General features: G+C 45.4%; 1 protein-coding gene across 1 annotated transcript in view; it reads right to left on the reverse strand.

The window, feature by feature from the left end:
• LOC145390571 (bromodomain adjacent to zinc finger domain protein 1A-like) overlaps nt 1–18,070 on the reverse strand; it is a 36,664-nt gene extending 18,594 nt beyond the window's left edge. The window contains exons 1-10 of the mRNA XM_080265384.1: nt 17,958–18,070; nt 15,284–15,419; nt 13,527–13,679; nt 13,073–13,186; nt 9,569–9,796; nt 8,254–8,373; nt 7,228–7,565; nt 6,627–6,732; nt 2,187–2,364; nt 573–668 (exon numbers count right to left, since the gene is read on the reverse strand). Of these exons, the coding sequence (XP_080121510.1) occupies nt 573–668; nt 2,187–2,364; nt 6,627–6,732; nt 7,228–7,565; nt 8,254–8,373; nt 9,569–9,796; nt 13,073–13,186; nt 13,527–13,679; nt 15,284–15,419; nt 17,958–18,070 (1,582 nt within the window). The remainder of the gene's footprint in view (nt 1–572; nt 669–2,186; nt 2,365–6,626; nt 6,733–7,227; nt 7,566–8,253; nt 8,374–9,568; nt 9,797–13,072; nt 13,187–13,526; nt 13,680–15,283; nt 15,420–17,957) is intronic.
• Between the last annotated feature and the right edge of the window lie 3,440 nt (nt 18,071–21,510).

A 21,510-nucleotide genomic window follows, 5' to 3' on the forward strand; every position in this document is an offset into this window, starting at 1 on the left:
CTATCTACTGCCAGACGCCTTAATCCCGTAAGAGGGGGGGCCACAAACAAATCACCTCCATGTCACCCTGTCCCCCGCCATTTCACTGCCCTTCCCCCAACTCACCACAAACTGAATTAAATTTGTGGCAGTATGAACTTCAGGAAGTCTTGGGTATGAGTCTCCTTGGTTACTAGTCAAATCCGGCCTCTAATCTGACTAAATACTGAACTGAAAGATGTTAAGGATGTTTTTCAGGTCAAAACAAACACACTACACCCAATCAAAGCCATAAGTATCCAAACAGCACACACCATAAAACTGAGGAAGCCTTAGGTATGGGTGTCCTTGGTTACTAGTCAAATCCAGCCTCCAATCTGACTACATCTGGCCAAATGCTGAACTGAAAGACGTTAAGGATGTTTGTCAGGTCAGAACAAACACCCTACACGCAACCAAACACATACGTATCCAAACGGCACACTACGACTCACCCGTTTAGCTGAAAGAGGTTAAGGATGTTTGTCAGGTCAGAACAAACACACTACACGCAACCAAACACACACGTATCCAAACGGCACACTACGACTCACCCGTTTGGCAGGGGTCCTCCTCTGCCTCGTCGTCTTCCTCCTGCTGTAGTGTAAAGATGGCCTGAAGCAGCAGCTGAAGAATGTCGTTAAGTACACCTGTTAGGAGTGGCAGGTGTCGTTAGGGGGCTGGTTTACTGATTTTCCGGGACAATCTTTATACTATCTATCTACTTATCTATCTATTGCCAGACGCCTTAATCCCATAAGGGGTGGCCACAAACAAATCTCCTCCATGTCGCCCTGCCTCCTGTCATTTTGCCTCCCTCCCCCCAGCTCACGCCCCCCTCTCTCATATACCTCTCCACTACATCCCTCCACATCATCCTTGGCCTCCCCCTCCCTCTCCCCCCTTCCACCTCATTTACATACACTCTCCTCATTAGTCTCTCGCTCTCCATCCTCTCCACATGGCCAAACCACCTCATCCCTTTTCTGTCAAGCTCTCTAAAGATAGTGTTAACTGTTACTCCCAGTCCTTCATGTATGTAACAGGTCAACTCTGGAACTGTCTCCCCTTGTCTGTATTTCCTACTGCCTATGACCTCCAGTCTTTCAAACGCAGTGTGTCCAGGCATCTCGAAATGAACGGATCTTGAATTTGGCTCTCTTGTATTGTTTTTGTTTTTTCTTAGAGGGAACAATTTGCACACTCCTGGCCTTTGGTTCCTTCTTCCTTGCCATAAAAAAAAAATAATAATAATAAAAAAAATAATAGGAACTGACTATCCTGCTTTTATCCATGGCTGTTCATCTGCCTCTCTCTCTCTGCCTCACCTGCCGCCTCCCTCTCTGTTTATATAGATCTGTCAGCCTGCCTCTCTCTCCCTCTCTCTGTGTGCCTCACCTCTCTCTCTCTCTGTGCCTCACCTGCCGCCTCCCTCTCTGTTTATATAGGTCTGTCTGTCTGTCTCTCTCCTTCTCTGTGTGCCTCACTTCCCTCTCTCTCTCTCTCTCTGCCTCACCTGTCACCACCCTCTCTGTTTACATAGATCTGTCTGTCCACTTCTCTGTCTGCCTGTCTCTCTCTCTCCCTCTCTCTGTGTGCATCACCTCCCTCTCTCCCTCCCTCCCCCTCTCTCTACCTCCCCATCTCTGTGTGCCTCACCTCTCTTTCTCTCTCTGTGCCTCACCTACCAACCTCCCTCCCTCTCTCTCTCTCTCTGTGCCTCACCTGCCCACCCACCTCCCTCCCTCCCTCCCTCAGTGCCTCACCTACCAACCTCCCTCCCTCAGTGCCTCACCTGCCAACCTCCCTCCCTCTCTCTCTCTCCCTGTGCCTCACCTGCCACCTCCCTCCCTCTCTCTCTCCCTGTGCCTCACCTGCCAACCTCCCTCCCTCAGTGCCTACCTGCCAACCTCCCTCCCTCCCTCAGTGCCTCACCTACCAACCTCCCTCCCTCTCTCTGTGCCTCACCTGCCACCTCCCTCCCTCTCTCTCTCTGTGCCTCACCTGCCACCTCCCTCCCTCCCTCTCTCTCTCCCTGTGCCTCACCTGCCACCTCCCTCCCTCCCTCTCTCTCTCCCTGTGCCTCACCTGCCACCTCCCTCCCTCCCTCTCTCTCTCCCTGTGCCTCACCTGCCACCTCCCTCCCTCTCTCTCTCCCTGTGCCTCACCTGCCACCTCCCTCTCTGTCAGGGCGTGTTCCAGCATGTCGAAGGTGATGCCGTGGGGGTACACGTCTCGGATCTCCAGCAGCTCGTAGAAGATGTTGACAAATTCCAGCACCATCAGGAAGTCCCCAAAACAGCCGTCCGGGATGCGGCAGTGCACTGGGGTCGGCTGCGGCAGATCCTGAGGAGGTAGACACCGAGGATGGGATTATACCTGCTGTGCACTGACTCTACACTTTCCCACAACATGAATACTACTACTACTACTACTACTACTCCACTACTTGAATACACTACTACTACTACTACTTGAATAAACTACTACTACTACTGCTTAAATACAGCACTACTACCTGAAAACTACTACTACTACTTTACTACTACTATTACTACTTGAATACACTACTACTACTTAAATACAGCACTACTACCTGAAAACTACTACTACTACTTTACTACTACTATTACTACTTGAATACACTACTACTACTTAAATACAGCACTACTACCTGAAAACTACTACTACTACTATTACTACTTGAACACACTACTACTACTACTACTACTTAAATACAGTACTACTACCTGAAAACTACTACTACTATTACTACTACTATTACTACTAACTACTGCCACTTCTAATTAATTGAACATAAATTTATGGTTGTGTGAAATTCAGTGATTTTAAGGGATACGGTAAGAATAAATCTCCTTGGTTACTAGCCAACTTAGCAGGAAGAGTAAGCACAGTGTTGGCACAAACATAATGGATTTTATTGCCAGACGTTTCAACATGTGAAGAGAATGGAGAATGAAAGACTGACTAAGAGGGTGTATGTAGGTGAGGTGGAGGGAGGGAGAGGGAGGGGTAGACCGAGGATGAGGTGGAGGGATGGAGTTGAGAGGTATATGAGGGAGGGGGTGAGTTGGGGGGAGGTTAGTCAAATGGTGGGTGACAGAGCGACTTGGAGGCGTTTTGTCTGCGGCCACCCTATGCGGGATTAGGGCGTCGGGCTATAGATAGATAGATAGATAGACATTTCAACATTTCCCTAATGTCACCTTCAGTGATCTAAAATGATTCATCCATCCATCCATCATCCAATTCTACGTTGCCCCATGAGGAGCGTAGATAAAATTATTAAAATTAAACCATTAACAACGCTGGGTGGTAACCATATATCCAAACCATACGTGCTCCCTATGTGTCAACAAGTGGGTTGGTGGAGGGTTAGTGCCCCTCCCTGTAAAACAACTAACTCAGAGTCAAATGGCCACCCCTTACGGGATTAAGACGTCTGGCAATAGATAGATAGATAGACTTACATTTAAATACAGAAGTACTTACAAAATACAACAGTGGTAAATAAGAGAATTAAGCTATAGGATACAAAAACCCACACTGGCAGACGAAAAAATATGTATTCCAAACAGTTTCGGCGACAACTGTCGCCCTCTTCAGTGGATCTACAGACCAAGAGTGGTACATACAAATGCTGAGAAGCTGCTTATATGCAGGGTGAGGACACGTTTTCCCAACCACACCTGATGTGACCTCACCTGACTCTCCCACTACTCTGTCCACGACCTGAGTGAGGGATTACAAGGGGCGGCAAGGACCTTGCCACTAATCCTCTCATAACTGGATCTAATTTATACATTCCTTCACCATGGTTAAAATTATTATATCTCTCTATACATACAGCTTCCACAATCCTACGTTTCTTACAGTTACTACATTTGTACAATATTTGGCTAGAATTCCAGTCGATTCTATGGTCGTTTTCCGAAGAGTGAACGTACACTGCGTTATTTATGTTGCCTATTTTACAAGCATACTTGTGTTCCTTAATGCGAGTGTCCAAATCCCTTCCCGTTTCACCAACATAAACCAAATCACAGTCTCTACATGGAATTTTGTATACCCCTGCAGTTTTATTACTAATTGGTTTATATACATATTTTTTCGTCTGCCAGTGTGGGTTTTTGTATCCTATTTCATGGTCACGATAGTGTGATTCTTCAGCCAGAATTAAGCTATGTTTAGGGGGTAGGATGATACAGTATGGTTAAGTTGGGGCTCGTGCAATTCAATACACAAGGACTCTAGGATTCTTATACTGTCACTGGAGCAGCTATCAAGTCTTTAATAGTCACCTTTAAGATGAGTATATGAGTGAGGGGGGTGTGAGTTGGGAGCAGGGCAGTGAAATGGTGAGGGACAGGGCAACGTGGAGGCGATTTGTTTGTGGCCACCCCGAATGGGATTGAGGCGTCTGGCAATAGATAAATAGACAGAAGACAAGTATCACACTGAACACCATGCTCCCTCACAGCTGAATAACGTGGTGAGTGACGCCTACGACCCATTCTCCCAGACTGACCCATAAGCTCGGCGTTGCATGTTTTAAAAGCACGTAATGTGTGTTTTTTTTTTTTATTGTGAGGAAGAAGGAACCAAAGGCCACGAGTCCGCAATAAGAGTTCCCTCCAAGAGAAAAACAAAATACAAGAGAGAGCCAAATATACCGTGTTTGGCAACTAGGGCAGGTAAACGAATAAACTACTGACAAACGCAAGTCAACTGGTAGCGTCCTTAAACCAAACACGCGTTGACATTCTTAGAATACCTCAACAGTCAGCACAAAAACATTTCCTTCACACTAGACAAGGAGAAATATAATCAACTTTCTTTTTTAGATTTAGTGATTTCAAAAAGCAATGGTCTATCTATCTATTGCCAGACACCATAGTCCCGTATAGGGTGGCCATTTGACTCTTGAGTTATTTGTTTTACAGGGAGGGGCACTAACCCTCCACCAACCCACTTGCTGACACGTAGGGAGCACGTATGGTTTGGTTATATGGTTACCACCCAGCGCTGTAAATGGTTTCTTGGCTTTTTTTTTCCTTTTTCCACAAGGCAATCTTTTCAGGTTTGGGCACAGGCTTGTTTAATATCAGTCATGTCAGCTACAGGATGAATGAGGATATAAAGGAGCGTTGTGGTGTTGGTATGGATGTGATAGGAAGCGTTAGGAGGAACACTGAGGTGGTTTGGCCATGTGGAGAGGATGGAGGGTGAAAGACTGATGAGGAGAGTGTATGTGAGTGAGGTGTATGTGGACTTACATGGAGGGACAGGCTGACGAATGAGGATATAAAGGAGCATTGTGGTGTGGATGTGGATGTGATAGGAAGCGTTAGGAGGAACACACTGAGGTGGTTTGGCCATGTGGAGAGGATGGAGGGTGAAAGACTGACGAAGAGAGTGTATGTGAGTGAGATGGAGGGGGGAAGAGGGAGGGGGAGGCCGAGGATAAGATGGAGGGATGGGGTGGAGAGGTATATGAGAGAGGGGTGTGTGAGCTGGAAGCAGGGCAGTGAAATGGCGGGGGACAGGGCAACGTGGAGGTGATTTGTTTGTGGCCACCCCGTACGGGATTGAGGCATCTGGCAATAGATAGACAGATAGATAGATTTTGTCTGTCACCTACATACACCCTTTTTCATAGTGAAGTTACTTTTTTGAGGAAATACTTTATGAATAATGGTTATAAAGCACAAACTGTTTGATAGATTGGTGAATATTTTCCTGCACAAAGAGGGGGGTGTGAGTTGGGAGCAGGGCAGTGAAATGGCGGGGGACAGGGCGACGTGGAGGCGATTTGTTTGTGGCCATCCCGTATAGGATTGAGGCGTCTGGCAATAGATAGATAGATAGATAGACAAGACACCAACCCAACCAGTGCTTCCCTACACTACATAAGGAGGTAGTCTAGTTAATTCTGTCTTATCTAGGAGACATTTTTGCGAAGAGAGAACAAACTTTATCAACAGTCTCCATTAACTCTGGAACTGTCTCCCTCTGCCTGTAATTCCCACTGCCTATGATCTCCAGTGTAAGTAGGTAGGTAAGTGGGTAGTCAGGGAGGAGGTAAGCTAACCGTTACTCCCAGTCCTTCGTGTATGCAACAGGTCAACTCTGGAACTGTCTCCCTCTGTCTGTATTTCCTACTGCCTATGACCTCCAGTCTTTCAAACGCAGTGTGTCCAGGCATCTCAAAATGAACGGATCTTGAATATGGCTCACTGTTATGTTTTTTTTTCATGGAAGGAACAATCTTGTGGGCTTCTGGCCTTAGGTTCCTTCTTCCTTGCATACAAATAAATAAATAAATAAAATTAAACAATAATAATAATAATAATAATAATGATAAGTTGAATGAATGAATGATAATATGCTGGAGGGATGGAGTGGAGAGGTATATGAGAGAGGGGGGTGTGAGCTGGGAGCAGGGCAGTGAAATGGCGGGGGACAGAGCGACATGGAGGTGATTGGTTTGTGGCCACCCCTTATGAGACTGAGGCGTCTGGCAATAGATAGACAGATAGATAGATGGGTAGATAGATAGACCTTAATTCACCACTCCACACTCCCACCTTAAGGTCATCACAGTCGACATCTTCCCTCACTTGCCACCACTCCTTGAGGTACTCCTGCCACAGACGCCCCGCCTCCTTCACCACCTCCTTCTCCAGCTTCTGCCTGCGACAAAATCATCATCATCATTATCACCACCAATATCAACATCATCACCACCCTCATCATCATCATCATTATTGTCATTATCACCACCAATATCAACATCATCACCACCCTCATCATCATCATTATTGTCATTATCACCACCACCACCATCATCATCGTCATTATCACTATCTTCAATCATTAACATCACCACCATCATCACTAATCATCATCATCACCACCACCATTATACTTCTCTCTCTCTCCTATTCCTCCCCCCCCTCTCTCTCTCTCTTATTCCTCCCTCCTACCTCTCTCTCCCATTTCTCTCCCTTTCTCTCTCCTATTCCTCCTTTATACCTTTCTTTCTCTCTCCAATTCCTCCCTCACACCTCCCTCTCTCTCTCTCTCCTATTCCTCCCTCCTCCCCCTCTCTCTTTCTCTCTCCCTCCCTCCTACCTACCTCTCTCTCTCTCCCTCCCTCCTACCTACTTCTCCCTCCCTCCCTCCTACCTCTCTCTCTCCTTGACATAGGACTTCTTCTTCTCCAGCAGCATCATCTTCCTGGCTTCCTTCTCCTCCTCTGATCTTGGCGGCCTTCCTTTGCGTCTCTCTCCATCGGCTTTTTCGTTCCCTCCCTTCCTCTTCTCTCCCTCCGCTTTCTCGCTCCCTCCCTCCTTCTCCCTGGCCTCCTTCTTCTCCCTCCTCTTGCCCTCCTTCCCCTCCTTCCTCTTGGGGTTGAGGGAGGCCGGCATTTTCTTGGAGGGCGTCTCACGGAATTTAGGTGGGTCCCCAATGAAGATGTCCGAGTATTGCATCGAAGACAGGTTGTACGCACCGGCAGTCCTCTCCTGAAATGTAAACAGCGTGAGTATTGAGGTTTGTTGTGATTGTTTATTATTATTGTTGTGGCTGGTGGTGATTGCTGATTGTGGTGATTACTGTTGTTGTTGCTGTGATTGTTGTTTGCCGATTATTATTGATTGTTGCTGTGACTTGCTGTTATTTGTTGTTACTGATGTTTTGATTATTGTTGTGATTGCTGTTGTGGTGATTATTGTTGTTGATTGTTGTGATTGTTATTGTTGACTGGTCATTGTGATTGACTGTTGTTGCTGTTGTTGTTATTCCTGATTGTTGTTGTTGTTGTTATGGCTCCTGGTTCAACTATAAGTTTTTTTTTTTTTTTTTTTTTTTTTTTTTTTTTTTTAAATATAAATGCGAGGAAGAAGGAACCAAAGGCCATGAGCCCGCAGTTACAGTTCCCTCCAAGAGAAAAACAAAATACAATAGAGAGCCAAATTCAAGATCCGATCATTTTGAGATGCCTGGACACACTGTGTTTGAAAGACTGGAGATCATAGGCAGCAGGAAATACAGACAGAGGGAGACAGTTCCAGAGCTGACCTGTTGCATACATGAAAGACTGGGAGTAACGGTTAACTCTTGCATTAGTATCCAGGGAATTGCAGTATATGAGGGAGGGTGTGTGTGAGGTGGGTGAAGGGCAGTGAAATGGCAGAGGACAGGGTGACTCACCTTTACAACCCAGAATCCTGAGGGTGAGAGCTGTACACACTGCTTGAGGAACAGTTTACATTTCTCCCGGGTAAACACGCCCTTGTTTCGACGGATCTGCTCCCACGACACTATGTGCTTCTGTAACCGAGGAAAAAAATAGATGATTGAGGGGGTACAGGGTGTGTTCAGTATGGATAGTGTGTATTGGTGCTGAAGTGGTGACATGTAAAGGTGTGAGCCAACAGGAAAAAATATTAACCTTTTCAATACTTAGGGCTGCGTTGAACAAAACCGCACCTTGTTTTTTGCTTCAGCATTTTTTTAGCATAATTTATATTCTATCTATCTATCTGTCTATTGCCAGACGCCATAATCCCGTAAGGGGTGGCCATTTGACTCTGAGTTATTTGTTTTACGGGGAGGGGCACTAACCCTCCACCAACCCACTTGTTGACACGTAGGGAACACGTATGGTTTGGTTATATGGTTACCACCCAGCGTTGTAAATGGTTTCTTGGCTTACAGGAAACCATTTGGCTTGTCACTCATTGTAAAGCCACCTGTAACGGAAAGAAAAGCATTAAGTAGTGACATGAAAGATGGGGAGGAGGGCAGGCACAGAAAAAGAATGATAAAGGCTAAGGAAGAAGTAGGCAGCACTACAGCAAGTGAGTGGATGATGGTCGCCACCACTTACCACTATTTATATTCACCAAATGATTTATCAACACCATAAGCAAGTACGACTATCTGAGATTACGTGGAAGAAAAATTCACGATGACAGAAGCAAAACTATGGGTGTGAGGATGAAATGTTTAAGAAGTACCGCGAGTGTGGAAACAGGGGGGTTCTCCCAGCACTTGGCCACTCCCAAGCCGGCCCACATCCCGAGTACTTGCCCGCGGTTGGACGAAGCCAGTAACGAGAGGGTTAACAGATGATTGGAGGGTACTGGGTGTATTTGACTGGAGGGTACTGGGTGTATATGATTGGAGGGCAGTGGGTGTGTTTTATTAGAAGGTACTGGGTGTATTTGACTGGAGGGTACTGGGTGTATTTGACAGGAGGGTACTGGGTGTGTTTGACTGGAGAGTACTGGGTGTATTTGACTGGAGGGTACTGGGTGTATTTGACTGGAGGGTACTGGGTGTATATGATTGGAGGGTACTGGGTGTATTTGACTGGAGGGTACTGGGTGTATATGATTGGAGGGTTTCAGGTATATGCAGTATGGACAGTGTGTATCGGTGCTCAAGTGGTGACATGAAAGGAGCTATGGATCTCTGACGGGTATGAACAAATATGGAACACAGTACAAAACAGCCGCCCCACCTTTCGTTCCTTGTAGTCCCAGGGTTCGATCTCGATGACCTCGTACTTGACCGTGGCGAAGGGTGGGTTCTCCTCCTCGTCCTCCTCCTCCTTCTTCTTCTCCTTGCTCTTCTTTTCCTTCACTACTTGCACGTCACCCTCCTCCTCCTCCTTCTTGCCCTTCCCCTTCTTCTCCTTCACTATCAGCACGTCGTCGTCATCACCACACCGGGACACCTCCTTGATCACCTGTAAGCATCACCATTATTATATGCATCATCATCGCCATCATCACCACCATCATCATCATCATCACCATCATCATCATCATAACCATCATCATCACCACCATCATCATAACCATCATCATCACCACCATCATCATAACCATCATCATCACCACCATCAACATAACCATCATCTTCATCATAACCATCATCATCACCACCATCATCATAACCATCATCATCATCTTCATCATAACCATCATCATCATCATCATCATCATAACCATCATCATCACCACCATCATAACCATCATCATCACCACCATCATCATAACCATCATCATCACCACCACCATCATCATCACCACCATCATCATAACCATCATCATCACCACCATCATCATAACCATCATCACCACCATCATCACCACCATCATCATAACCATCATCATCACCACCATCATCATAACCATCATCATCACCACCACCATCATCATCACCACTATTATAATCTTTTATAATCATTACCATCATCATCATCATCACCATTACCATCAAACCACGACCATTACCATCATCGTTTTGTTTATAAAGACTCCAACACGCATGCATCGGCCTTGGTCACCTGATGGCGGCTCTCCATGCTGCTCAATCTCTGGCAGCTTCCCTATTCAGTCCCTTATCCTTGAGGTCACACTCAATGACCTCATCCCAGGTCTTTTTCAGTCTACCTCTCACAACCCCACCCCTAACATTAACACTTCTCACATTCTGCACCCAACTATCATCCCCCATCCACTCCACATGCCCAAACCACCTCAGTCTACCCCTCCTCATCACAACACCAATACACTCCAGTTCAATCCTACCTCTCAACTCTGCCATCGTAAACCCAGCCCCCCCAGGCCTCACATACAAGCTGGCACTACACATCCGCCTAATCACTGTCATTTCTGTACGTCTGAGCCTGCAAATATCCTCATTCTTTACTGCCCAGGTCTCACTACCATACAGCATTACACTCCTACTGAGCTTGCAAATATCCTCTCCCTTTACTGCCCAGGTCTCACTACCATACAGCAATACACTCCTAACACATGCCACACACAAAGATCCCTCAGCAATCATCTCAGCCTCTCTTGGCATCACCTCACAGACAAATATCTTCAACAATTACAAAGGTGTATAAAGGAAAGCAAATGGCAAATCTAATGGTCCTGTCAAGGCTGTTAGAGATAGAGAAGACTATCTATCTATCTATAGCCCGACGCCTTAATCCCGCAAAGGGTGGCCGCAGACAAAACGTCTCCAAGTCGCTTTGTCACCCACCATTTGACTGCCCTTCCCACAACTCACTCCCCCCTCCCTCATATACCTCTCAACTCCATCCCTCCACCTCATCCTCGGTCTTCCCCTCCTCTTAAGCGAATAAAGACTATGAATATTATAATTATCTGAGAATTGAATATAGACATTAAACCAAAAACACTCCCTCCCACCAACCAAACCCTCTTGAAGCCGGCATGAAAAAGTGAGAAGGACCATCATGCAGCACAGAGTTTCCTCCCTATTCTATCTATATTGCCAGATGCCTTAATCCCATAAGGAGTGGCCACAAACAAATCGCCTCCATGTCACCCTGTCCCCTGCCATTTCACTCTCCTCCTCCCAGCTCACACCCCCCTCTCTCATATACCTCTCCACTCCATCCCCCAATCTCATCCTTGGCCTCCCCCTCCCTATCCCCCTTCAACCTCACTCACATACACTCTCCTCGTTAGTCTTTCGCTCTCCATCCACTCCACATCCACCTGCACATTCAATGAACCACACATAACTCCAAAATTCCATCTCATAGCCTCAGTGCGCGAGTCTGAGGTTGTTATTATCGTGCCCTGGCAACCTGCCATTCAAAAGAGCGTCCGATTTCGTGTATAACGAGACGCTTGTGATTCGTGTATAATAATATTCGTGTATGAGATGCATGTGATTCGTGTATAATAATATTCGTGTATGAGATGCATGTAATTCGTGTATTACATGAGACGCATGTGATTCATGTACAATAATATTCGTGTATAATATGAGACGCATGTGATTCGTGTACAATAATATTCATGAATAATATGAGACGCATGTGGTTCGTGTATAATAATATTTGTGTATAATATGAGATGCATGAGCTTCATGTATAATAATATTCGTGTATGAGACGCATGTGATTTGTTTATAATAATATTCGTGTATATGATGCATGTGATTCGTGTATAATAATATTCGTGTATGAGATGCATGTGATTTGTTTATAATAATATTCGTGTATGAGATGCATGTGATTCATGTATGAGATGCATGTGATTCGTGTATGAGATGCATGTGATTCGTTTATAATATTATTCGGGTATAATATGAGACGCATGTGATGTTTATAATAATATTTGTGTATGAGATGCATGTGATTTGAGTATAATATGATTCGTGTATACAGTAAAACCTCGATATAACGGACTTCAGTAGACTGGAATTCGCTTTTATCAGACTCAAGGAGCTACCGGACTAAATTCCTATATATCGGAAAAAGTCTGATAAAGCCAGAAGCAGTGCGGACTGCCTGATCACTTCAGCTATGTTCACCACAATAAGGTAAATAAAAGACATGCTTATCAGTGCACAGTACAGTACTATTATATATATTATACCATTTGATTCTATCTATCTATTGCCAGACGCCTCAATCCCGTTCGGGGTGGCCACAAACAAATCGCCTCCACGTCGCCCTGTCCCCCGCCATTTCACTGCCCCGCTCCCAACTCACACCCCCCTCTCTCATATACCTCTCCACCCCATCCCTCCATCTCATCCTCGGCCTCCCCCTCCCTCCTCCCCCCTCCACCTCACTCACATACACTCTCATCGCCAGTCTTTCACCCTCCATCCTCTCCCATCGGCAATTTGATTACTGTAGCGAAGGCATAACACAGCACAGTACAGCAGTGGTAGTGAAAACAGTTTAACATCCATTGGTGCGATCTGGACTGTCTGATATATCGGAAAATGTCTGGATTAGCAGGGGAAAGTCCGAATGTCGCCTTTATCGGAATTTTGCTTTTTTCGGAATGGCTTTGGCCCCAGTTAGTCCATTATGGTGAGGTCTGACTGTAATATGATACGAAATCGGATGCACTTTTGAACGGTGGGTTGGCAGGGTATGATAACGACCACCTCAGAGTCGCGCGCTGTGACTAGAGTGATATGGTACCTGTATATCATCATCATCATCATCATCATCAACGTCCACCTTCTCCCCTCCATTGGCGACTCGCTTCTCGTCCCCCTCGTCATCGTCGCTCTCGGCCACCTCTCGCTCGTACTTCTCAATCTCCTCTTTGGTCGGCATGATCTGTCTCACCACCTGCAGAAAAAGGTTGGACCAGCTGTGAGTTTGTGTGAGAGAGAGAGAGAGAGAGAAAGCAAGAGAGAGAGAGAGAGAGAGAGAAAACAAAAAAAAATGATAAAGGTGAAGGATGAAGTAGGCAGCACTACATCAAGTGAGTGGATGATGGAAACAGGAAGAGAGGGGGACAGCCATAGAAAAAGAATGATAAAGGTGAAGGATGAAGCAGGCAGCACTACATCAAGCGAGTGGATAATGGAAGAGAGGAGGGCAGCCACAGAAAATGAATGATAAAGGTGAAGGAAGAGGTAGGCAGCACTACATCAAGCGAGTGGATGGCGGTAAATAGTGTGCGTACCTTACAATCATACCAGTGGTTCTTCACAATGGCCTCCACCTCCTCGCCCACGAAGTAACGATCCCGGACAAAGTTGAACACGTCCTCGTTAAGCATGATGTAACTGCCACGCCGGGTCAGGCTGGTGACGTACAGCATGGGCACGCGCAACACCTGACGGCAAAAATATACCAGCATTATTATCACCATCATTATCATCGTCATCATCATCATCAGTATCATCATCATCAACACCATCATCACCATCACCCTCATCATCATCAGTATCATCATCGCCATCATCATCATTATCAACATCACCATCACCCTCATCATGATCATCATCATCATTATCAACATCATCATCACCATCATCATTACAGGATTGGTACACACAGCACCTTATGGCAAAAATATAGCATCATCATCATCATAACCACCACCATCATCATCATCATCATCATCATAACCATCATCATCATCATCATCATCATCACCATCATCATCATCCTTATCAACACCATCATCAATTTTACCCCATTAAAAAACAAAAACGGATGTTACCCTGATCAACAGACAGATAAATAAACTATCTATCTATTGCCAGACGCCTTAATTCCAAAAGGGGTGGCCACAAACAAATCTCCTCCATGTCACCCTGTCCCCCGCCATTTCACTGCTCTTCCCCCAGCTCACACTCCCCCTCTCTCATGTACCTCTCCACTCCATCCCTCCAGCTCATCCTCAGCCTTGCCCTCCCTCTCCCCCCCCCTCCACCTCACTCACATACACTCTTCTCATTAATCCCTAGCTCTCCATCCTCTCCAATTCACTATAATGATGTCTTTTATATTTAGCTGTTCCCAGACACCTTAATCCAATTAGAGGTGGCCACAAACAAATCACCTCCATGCCATCCTGTCCCCTGCCATTTTGCTGCCCTACCCCCAGCTCATGTCCCACTCTTTCATATAGCTACATAACTAATCTACATACAGGTATACCCCGGCTGAACGATGCAATTGGTTAGGTAAAAACCCATTGGTAGGTGGGGTATCATATATCGGGGTAGATTTAACATGTTGCCTCCATGTCGCCCTGTCCCCCACCATTTCACTGCCCTCCCCCCAGCACACCTTCTCCCTCTCATATACCCCTCCACTCCATCTCATCCTAAATTACCCCCTTCCCCTTCCCCCCACCACCTCACTCAAACACTCTCCACATGGCCAAACCACCTCAAAGTGTTTCTCCTAATGCTTCCGATCACATCCACATTCACACCACAAAAACATTTCCACATAATAGGATGCATTTTTCAGCCTTGGGTTTCCCCCCACCCAAGTCCTAAACCCACCCAAATGAGTCCAAAAACAAGTGTAAAGCCAACCTAAATGGCCTAACAGCTGTAAAAGAAGCTAACCTGAGCCTAACACCTGTTAATAACTCACTAAAACCAAGAAATATAATCTGAAAATCATCAAATATGTCTGGAAAAAATCACGCTTAGTAAACTGTACCCCAAAATGACAATGTTCACCCCACCTATGGCTAAAACACATTAATCTGAGTCTAAAAACAGTTTATAAATCAACCTAATCACACAATCATAGACCAAAATATCAAAATTAGTAAAACAAATCATAATCCATCGTTAAACTGGGGCTTGGCCATCGTTAGGCGGGGCATGGTTGTATTTCTACCCCCATCGTTAAGCCGGGGTATCGTATCAAGGGGTATCGTACATCGAGGTATACCCGTCATGTTAATATACTGACCTTGGGGAATGTTGAGAGGCTCCTTCGTGCACGCTGCTCGCTCTGGACAGCCTCGGCGTACGTGAGGTCAGGGCGGCCGGTAACCTCGCATGTCCACACCATTGAATTACACAGCACCAGGCGGTTCCAGTACTCCCTGTGCAGTACAACAAACAGCTCATTTCTACAACAGTACATTCATCTATCTATCTATTGCCAGACGCCTTAAAAATCCCGTAAAGGGTGGCCATAAACAAATCGCCTCCATGTCGCCCTGTCCCCCACCATTTCACTGCCCTCCCCCCAGCACACCCTCTCCCTCTCATATACCCCTCCACTCTATCTCATCCTAAATTACCCCCTTCCCCCCACCACCTAACTCAAACACTCTCCACATGGCCCAACCACCTCAAAGTGTTTCTCCTAATGCTTCTGATCACATCCACATTCAAACCACAAAAACATTTCCACATAATCTCAGGACACATTTACAAACCCTACACAGCGGCTCCTCTGCTGTCATGTTACGAGCACTGATACAAACTCTATAAGAAGTATTTACGAGTTACATACAGTATACAGTACAATATTATCAATGAAATATACCAGATACTGCAACAAAGTAACAATGCTTCTAAATAAATATCTATCAATAGTCAGATGCCATAATCCCATAAGGGGTGGCTGTTTGTCTTTTAGCTGTTTTACAGGGAGGGGCACTAACCCTCTGCCAATCTACTTGCTGACGCATGGGTAACACGTATGGGTTGGTTATATGGTTACCACCCAGCACTGTACTGTAAATGGTTTCCTGGCTTACAGGAAACCATTAGGCTTGTCACTCAATGTAAAGCCACCTGAAAAGGAAAGAAGAGTAATAAAAAGTGACAGGAAAGATGGGAGAAATAGGAAGAGAGGAGGACAGACACAGAAAAAGAATGATAAAGGCGAAGGAAGAAGTAGGCAGCACTACATCAAGTGAGTGGATGATGGTGAGAAATAGGAAGAGAGGAGGACAGACACAGAAAAAGAATGAAAAAGGAGAAGGAAGAAGTAGGCAGCACTACATCAAGTGAGTGGATGATGGTGAGAAATAGGAAGAGAGGAGGACAGACACAGAAAAAGAATGATAAAGGTGAAGGAAGAAGTAGGCAGCACTACATCAAGTGAGTGGATGATGGTGAGAAATAGGAAGAGAGGAGGGCAGACACAGAAAAAGAATGAAAAAGGCGAAGGAAGAAGTAGGCAGCACTACATCAAGTGAGTGGATGATGGACTTGGTCATCACCACCTACTATCAAACGAAAATAAACATGGCCACTATTTACATCATGTGCTCCTCTATTTTTTTTTTTTTTTTTTTTTTTGGCCAGTATGCTTTTGTGTTGATGGCTGCTGGATTTTTTTTTTTTTATATATTAAACCAACCTCATCTAACCCAAAAGAAATGGAATAATCTATCTATCTATCTATTGCCAGGCACCTCAGTCCTGTAAGGGGTGGGCACAAAGAAATCACCTCCATGTCGCCCTGTCCTCCGCCATTTCACCGCCCTGCTCCCATCTCAAACCCCCCCTCTCTCATATACCTCTCTACTCCATCCCTCCATCTCATCCTTGGCCTCCCCCTCCCTCTCCCCCCCTTCACCTCACTCACATACACTCTCCTCTTCAAAACAAAACAAAAGGAATAATGCTTTCTAATATTAAACTAACCTTATCTAACTCAAAACAAAAGGAATAATGCTTTTTAATATTAAACTAACTCAAAACAAAAGGAATAATGCTTTCTAATATTAAACTAACTCAAAACAAAAGGAAGAATGCTATCTAGTATTAAACTAACCTAAAACAAAAGGAAGAATGCTTTCTAATATTAAACTAACTTCATCTAACTCAAAACAAACGGAATAATAGTATATTCAGATGGCACTGCCGCATGCCTTCATTTTAAAACACGAAAATACTTTAAAAAACTCCATTCGATAAAGACTTAGTGTACACTGAGTCACATATAACATGGGCTGGATGGGGATACGTTTTTGATTAACGGTTACCCATGCAAAAGTCTGAAATTAAGTTTGAAAATCTCTCTCTCTATAGCCCGACGCTCTAATCCCGCAAAGGGGGGGCCACAGACAAAACGCCTCCAAGTCGGTCTGTCACCCACCATTTCACGGCCCTCCCCCCAGCTTACGCCCCCTCTCTCTCATAACTCTCCACTCCATCTCACTGCCTTTGGTAAATAGCCAACTTCAAGAAACAAAAATTAAAAAAAAAAAGTTAGTTACATCACAGTGAAGGGGTTTGCACTCTCCCATCACGAGTGCAATTCCTTCTGCAATATTTGTACCCCGGATGATTGCAACACTGATAAATCATGACTGGTTCTGCAGAGGCCGTAATGAACTAAAAATTTACTGAGGGGGTTGCTAATGCTGACTGAGGTGGTTGCTAATGAGAACAAGATGGCTCTATCAGCAACGGATGTGTTGTTAGTGGCATGAAAGTGGCTTGTTGCAGCAGGTTATGCAGTTAGTTAACATTGCAGCATCACCACCACCACCACCACACTACCCTCAACTTTACAACTGTGGTTACAAAGTCGGCATGTGGCCAGGTTGGTGGTGGTCAGAGGGCCACACTGGCGGTTGCGTGTGGGATAAAAACTATAAAACTGGAGCGGCTCAACTCACTCATACTGCGTGAAGACTTCGTTAGTGATGTCACAGTAGAACACTTTATCCGTATCCTTCAGGTCGGCTGGCGGCGGCTGCCTCATCCACGGCCTCTTGGATAACAGGGGCATGGCTGTGTCGTTGTGGGAAGCTGGCGGAGGGGGGAATTGATGGCAATTTGTAAATCTTGCAAGAGCACCACACCTCACCTCCGCCGCGGCCGCCAAGCACAACACAGCTGCTGTACTGCCGCTAAAACTCTTGTACCAGACCACCACAATCCTCGCACTTTAGAGTTCCACAATTCTACACTACCAGCTATATTGGTTACATTTAATATTTTTAGTACTTGACAACTTAACACTACAAAATTATCAATCGTAATTATGATGTGAGGAAATAAATGTCAGAAATATGATAGGGATGCTTAGGTTATCGTACCCTGCGCTACCGTATAAGTCTGCTAATTATCGTTCAGCTCAAAATATTACAACCACTTCTCTTGCCTTCAGATTTCCCGCGTTTTTCTGCCTTCCCCCACAGCCCTCCCCCCCATATTGTTATTCTAAACATTCTAGAGGAAGTTCTCTCCCTGATGTGCCTATTGTATCTATCGAAGCTGTGCGGAGTGGGTGTAAATGAGTAGATACGCTGGTGACGGACAAAGCGAGGAATTTGACTCGGCATCAGCTCAAACTTTCCCGGGAGTTTGGACCGTCTGCTTTCATTCACATATTTACCGCATAAACCTTTATTTACGGGCCTACATAATTCTCTCATCACGTATTTTATGCATCCATGTACTTGTTGTCCAAATAAGTTCCAGTGCCAAGACAACAGTAAATTCACAATAACGAAAAATGACAAGATAGGAAGTAGGAATTGTGTTGTTGACCTATAAGTCCTGTCAGAATAAAATAGTTGGACCTACTAATACGCAACAGAAAATTTGTTTTTAGGGGAAATTTGCAGAAACTCTAAGAATACTGACCACTTACATTAGACGATTAAGTTAATTCCCTCAATTCGATAAGGTATTTTTTAATTTCATTTTTGCTATCTACAGAGAAGGTTATTTGCCTATGGACAGATTGTTGGATCAATATGGGTTACATATTGATTTAATTCATTTTTTTTTCTACCACGGTGCCCTCGGGAGCTCATCCAAATCGTCTATTGGCAGCAAGAACACGATAAAAACAAGTACTGACTGAAGGTGTTCCCCACACATGTATCTCTTCTACATTCTTTCACCTCTGAAGATTTCGAGCGTGATATTCTCCCCAGCACCTCTTCCTTACTAACGCCTTAATCTTGTAAGCGGTGGCCACAAACGGATCACCTCCATGCCTCCCTGTCCCCCGCCATTCCACTACCCTCCCCCCGGCTTACAACCCCTTCCCTCATATACGTCTCCACCCCATTCTTCTATCTTATCCTCGGCCTTCCCCTCCCTCTCCACCTCACTCACCTACACTCTCCTTGTTAGTCTTTCGCTCTCCATCCTTTCAACATGGCCTAATCACCTCAACCAGGGACGTCCGCAGGATTTTTTGTAAGGGGGGCAAAGTAAAAGAAATTATACATATATGTGCGGTTATATCAAAGTACACACACTCCAAATAAGCATAGGCATATACTTACATGAGTAACATGACTTACATCAAGTGCATAAAGTGACAGAATGCATGGAAATATACGTGACGACAGGGAAAATTCCAAACACACTTTGGAATTCCAAGGGGGGGGGCAACTGCCCCCCTTGCCTCCCTGCCCATGACCTCAACGTATTTCTTCTAATGCTATCACATCCACATTCACACCACAACGCTCCTTCACATCCTCATTTATCAGTTTGTCTCTCCTCTCATATAACTCATTCCACTGCTCTCACTCTTGACTTGTGTCCTTCCAACAAGGTCCAAGCTTCACTTCCGTGCGTTAGGGTTGGTGTAACAATACTATCATGCAAAGCCTTTTTTACTTCCATGCTCATTTCCCTATTTTTTATCATTGCTTTCAAAGAACCAACAACCTTTCTTCCCTATTGTACCCTTTCAAGCACTTCACTCTCTAAACTTCCATCCATACGCATCACACTACCCAAGTACTTAAACGCACTCACATTTTCCATTTCCTCAGAGTCCAAACTAACTGTGCATTCAGCGACTTCATTTCTCTCGAAGACCATAACTTTACTGTTCCCTACATTCACCTTTAGATTCTATTCCTTACACACTTCCAAACACATCCACCAAGCCTTGCAGCTCCCCTTCGTCTTCACTTAACAACACAGTATCATCTGCAAACGACAGAACAGAGTTTCCAAACGCTTCCCTCTCTCATCAGGGCCGCTCCAACAACCACTGCCCTACCTTGTATCTCTTTTATAACTCCATCCATATACAGATTGAACAACCATGGAGACATGACACATCCCTGTTTCAACCCAACCTTCAAGGAGAAAAATTCACTCAGTTCACCATCCACACGCACTGCAGCCTTCGCACCATCGTACATACTCTTCACAGCATTCAACAACTTCCCATCTACTCCATATATTCTTAACACTTTCCACAATCCTTGTCTATCCACCCTGTCATATGCTTTCTCCAAATCCATGAAAGCCGCATACAACTTCTTTCCCTTCTCTAGAAACTTTTCCACTAAAGATCTAAGAATGAATATCTGATCTACACAATCTCTTCCCTTCCTAAAGCCTCCTTGTTCTTCTCCAACTAATTCCTCTGTTATTTCCCTAACGCTGTTAATAAGTATCCTACCATATACTTTTCCTAGTACACTAAGAAGACAAATGCCCCTATGATTACCACACCCCCTTTTTTTTTCCTTTTGTACAGTGTTATGCTAGATGTTCTTAGGTTGACTTCCCGTCCTTAGAACACTATAGCTACTGAGCCGGGTTCCCTTTCGAGACCAGAACTAGAATACACGACAAGGGAACAGGGCATAAAAACTCGGCTGACCAATCTTACACGTATATTAGTTAATCAGAACAAGTACAATATTGATAATATACAGACAGGTTAAGGGGGACACAATTAGGCTAGTTGACTCTGGCCCGGGCTGCTGTGGATTTGGGCTGCTTACAGGTGGCGCCCGGGCGTGGGAGGTAGCTTGTTGGGTGTGACTTCTCGCAGGAGGCACGGGACTACTGCTGGAGGCTGAATCGTCCAGACTGGGCTGCTGGTCGGCGTGGAGGGAGGCCCTTCCTTAATGGGGCCTCGGTGGGGAAGGCAGTCCTCTGGGCTGGGACCAAACGGAGTAAGCAGGAGTGCTTGCCTCCACCTGCTCCTGGACGAGGACTGCCTGCTGGAGGGCTGGGGAGGTCTCGCCCCCGAGTCCTAGGGGTGCCCCTGGGCGTCTGGGGGCTGCAGTCTCTGCTGGGTTGAGCCACCGTCAGAAGCTGCCTGCAGCGTCACTTCCTTGTAGAGTCGGACAGCTGAGGGCGTTGCCCAGACACTGGCTGCAGGGCACTGATCCCCAGGCTCGTGATTGGCCCTCGCCAAAACTCCTCCAGCTGCAACTCCTCGGGGGAACTGCACCTAAG

Source organism: Coenobita brevimanus, chromosome 15 (genome assembly GCF_032717465.1).
Source record: "Coenobita brevimanus isolate Jiangsu-jjx chromosome 15, ASM3271746v2, whole genome shotgun sequence".
In the NCBI taxonomy this organism is placed as follows: Eukaryota; Metazoa; Arthropoda; class Malacostraca; order Decapoda; family Coenobitidae; genus Coenobita; species Coenobita brevimanus.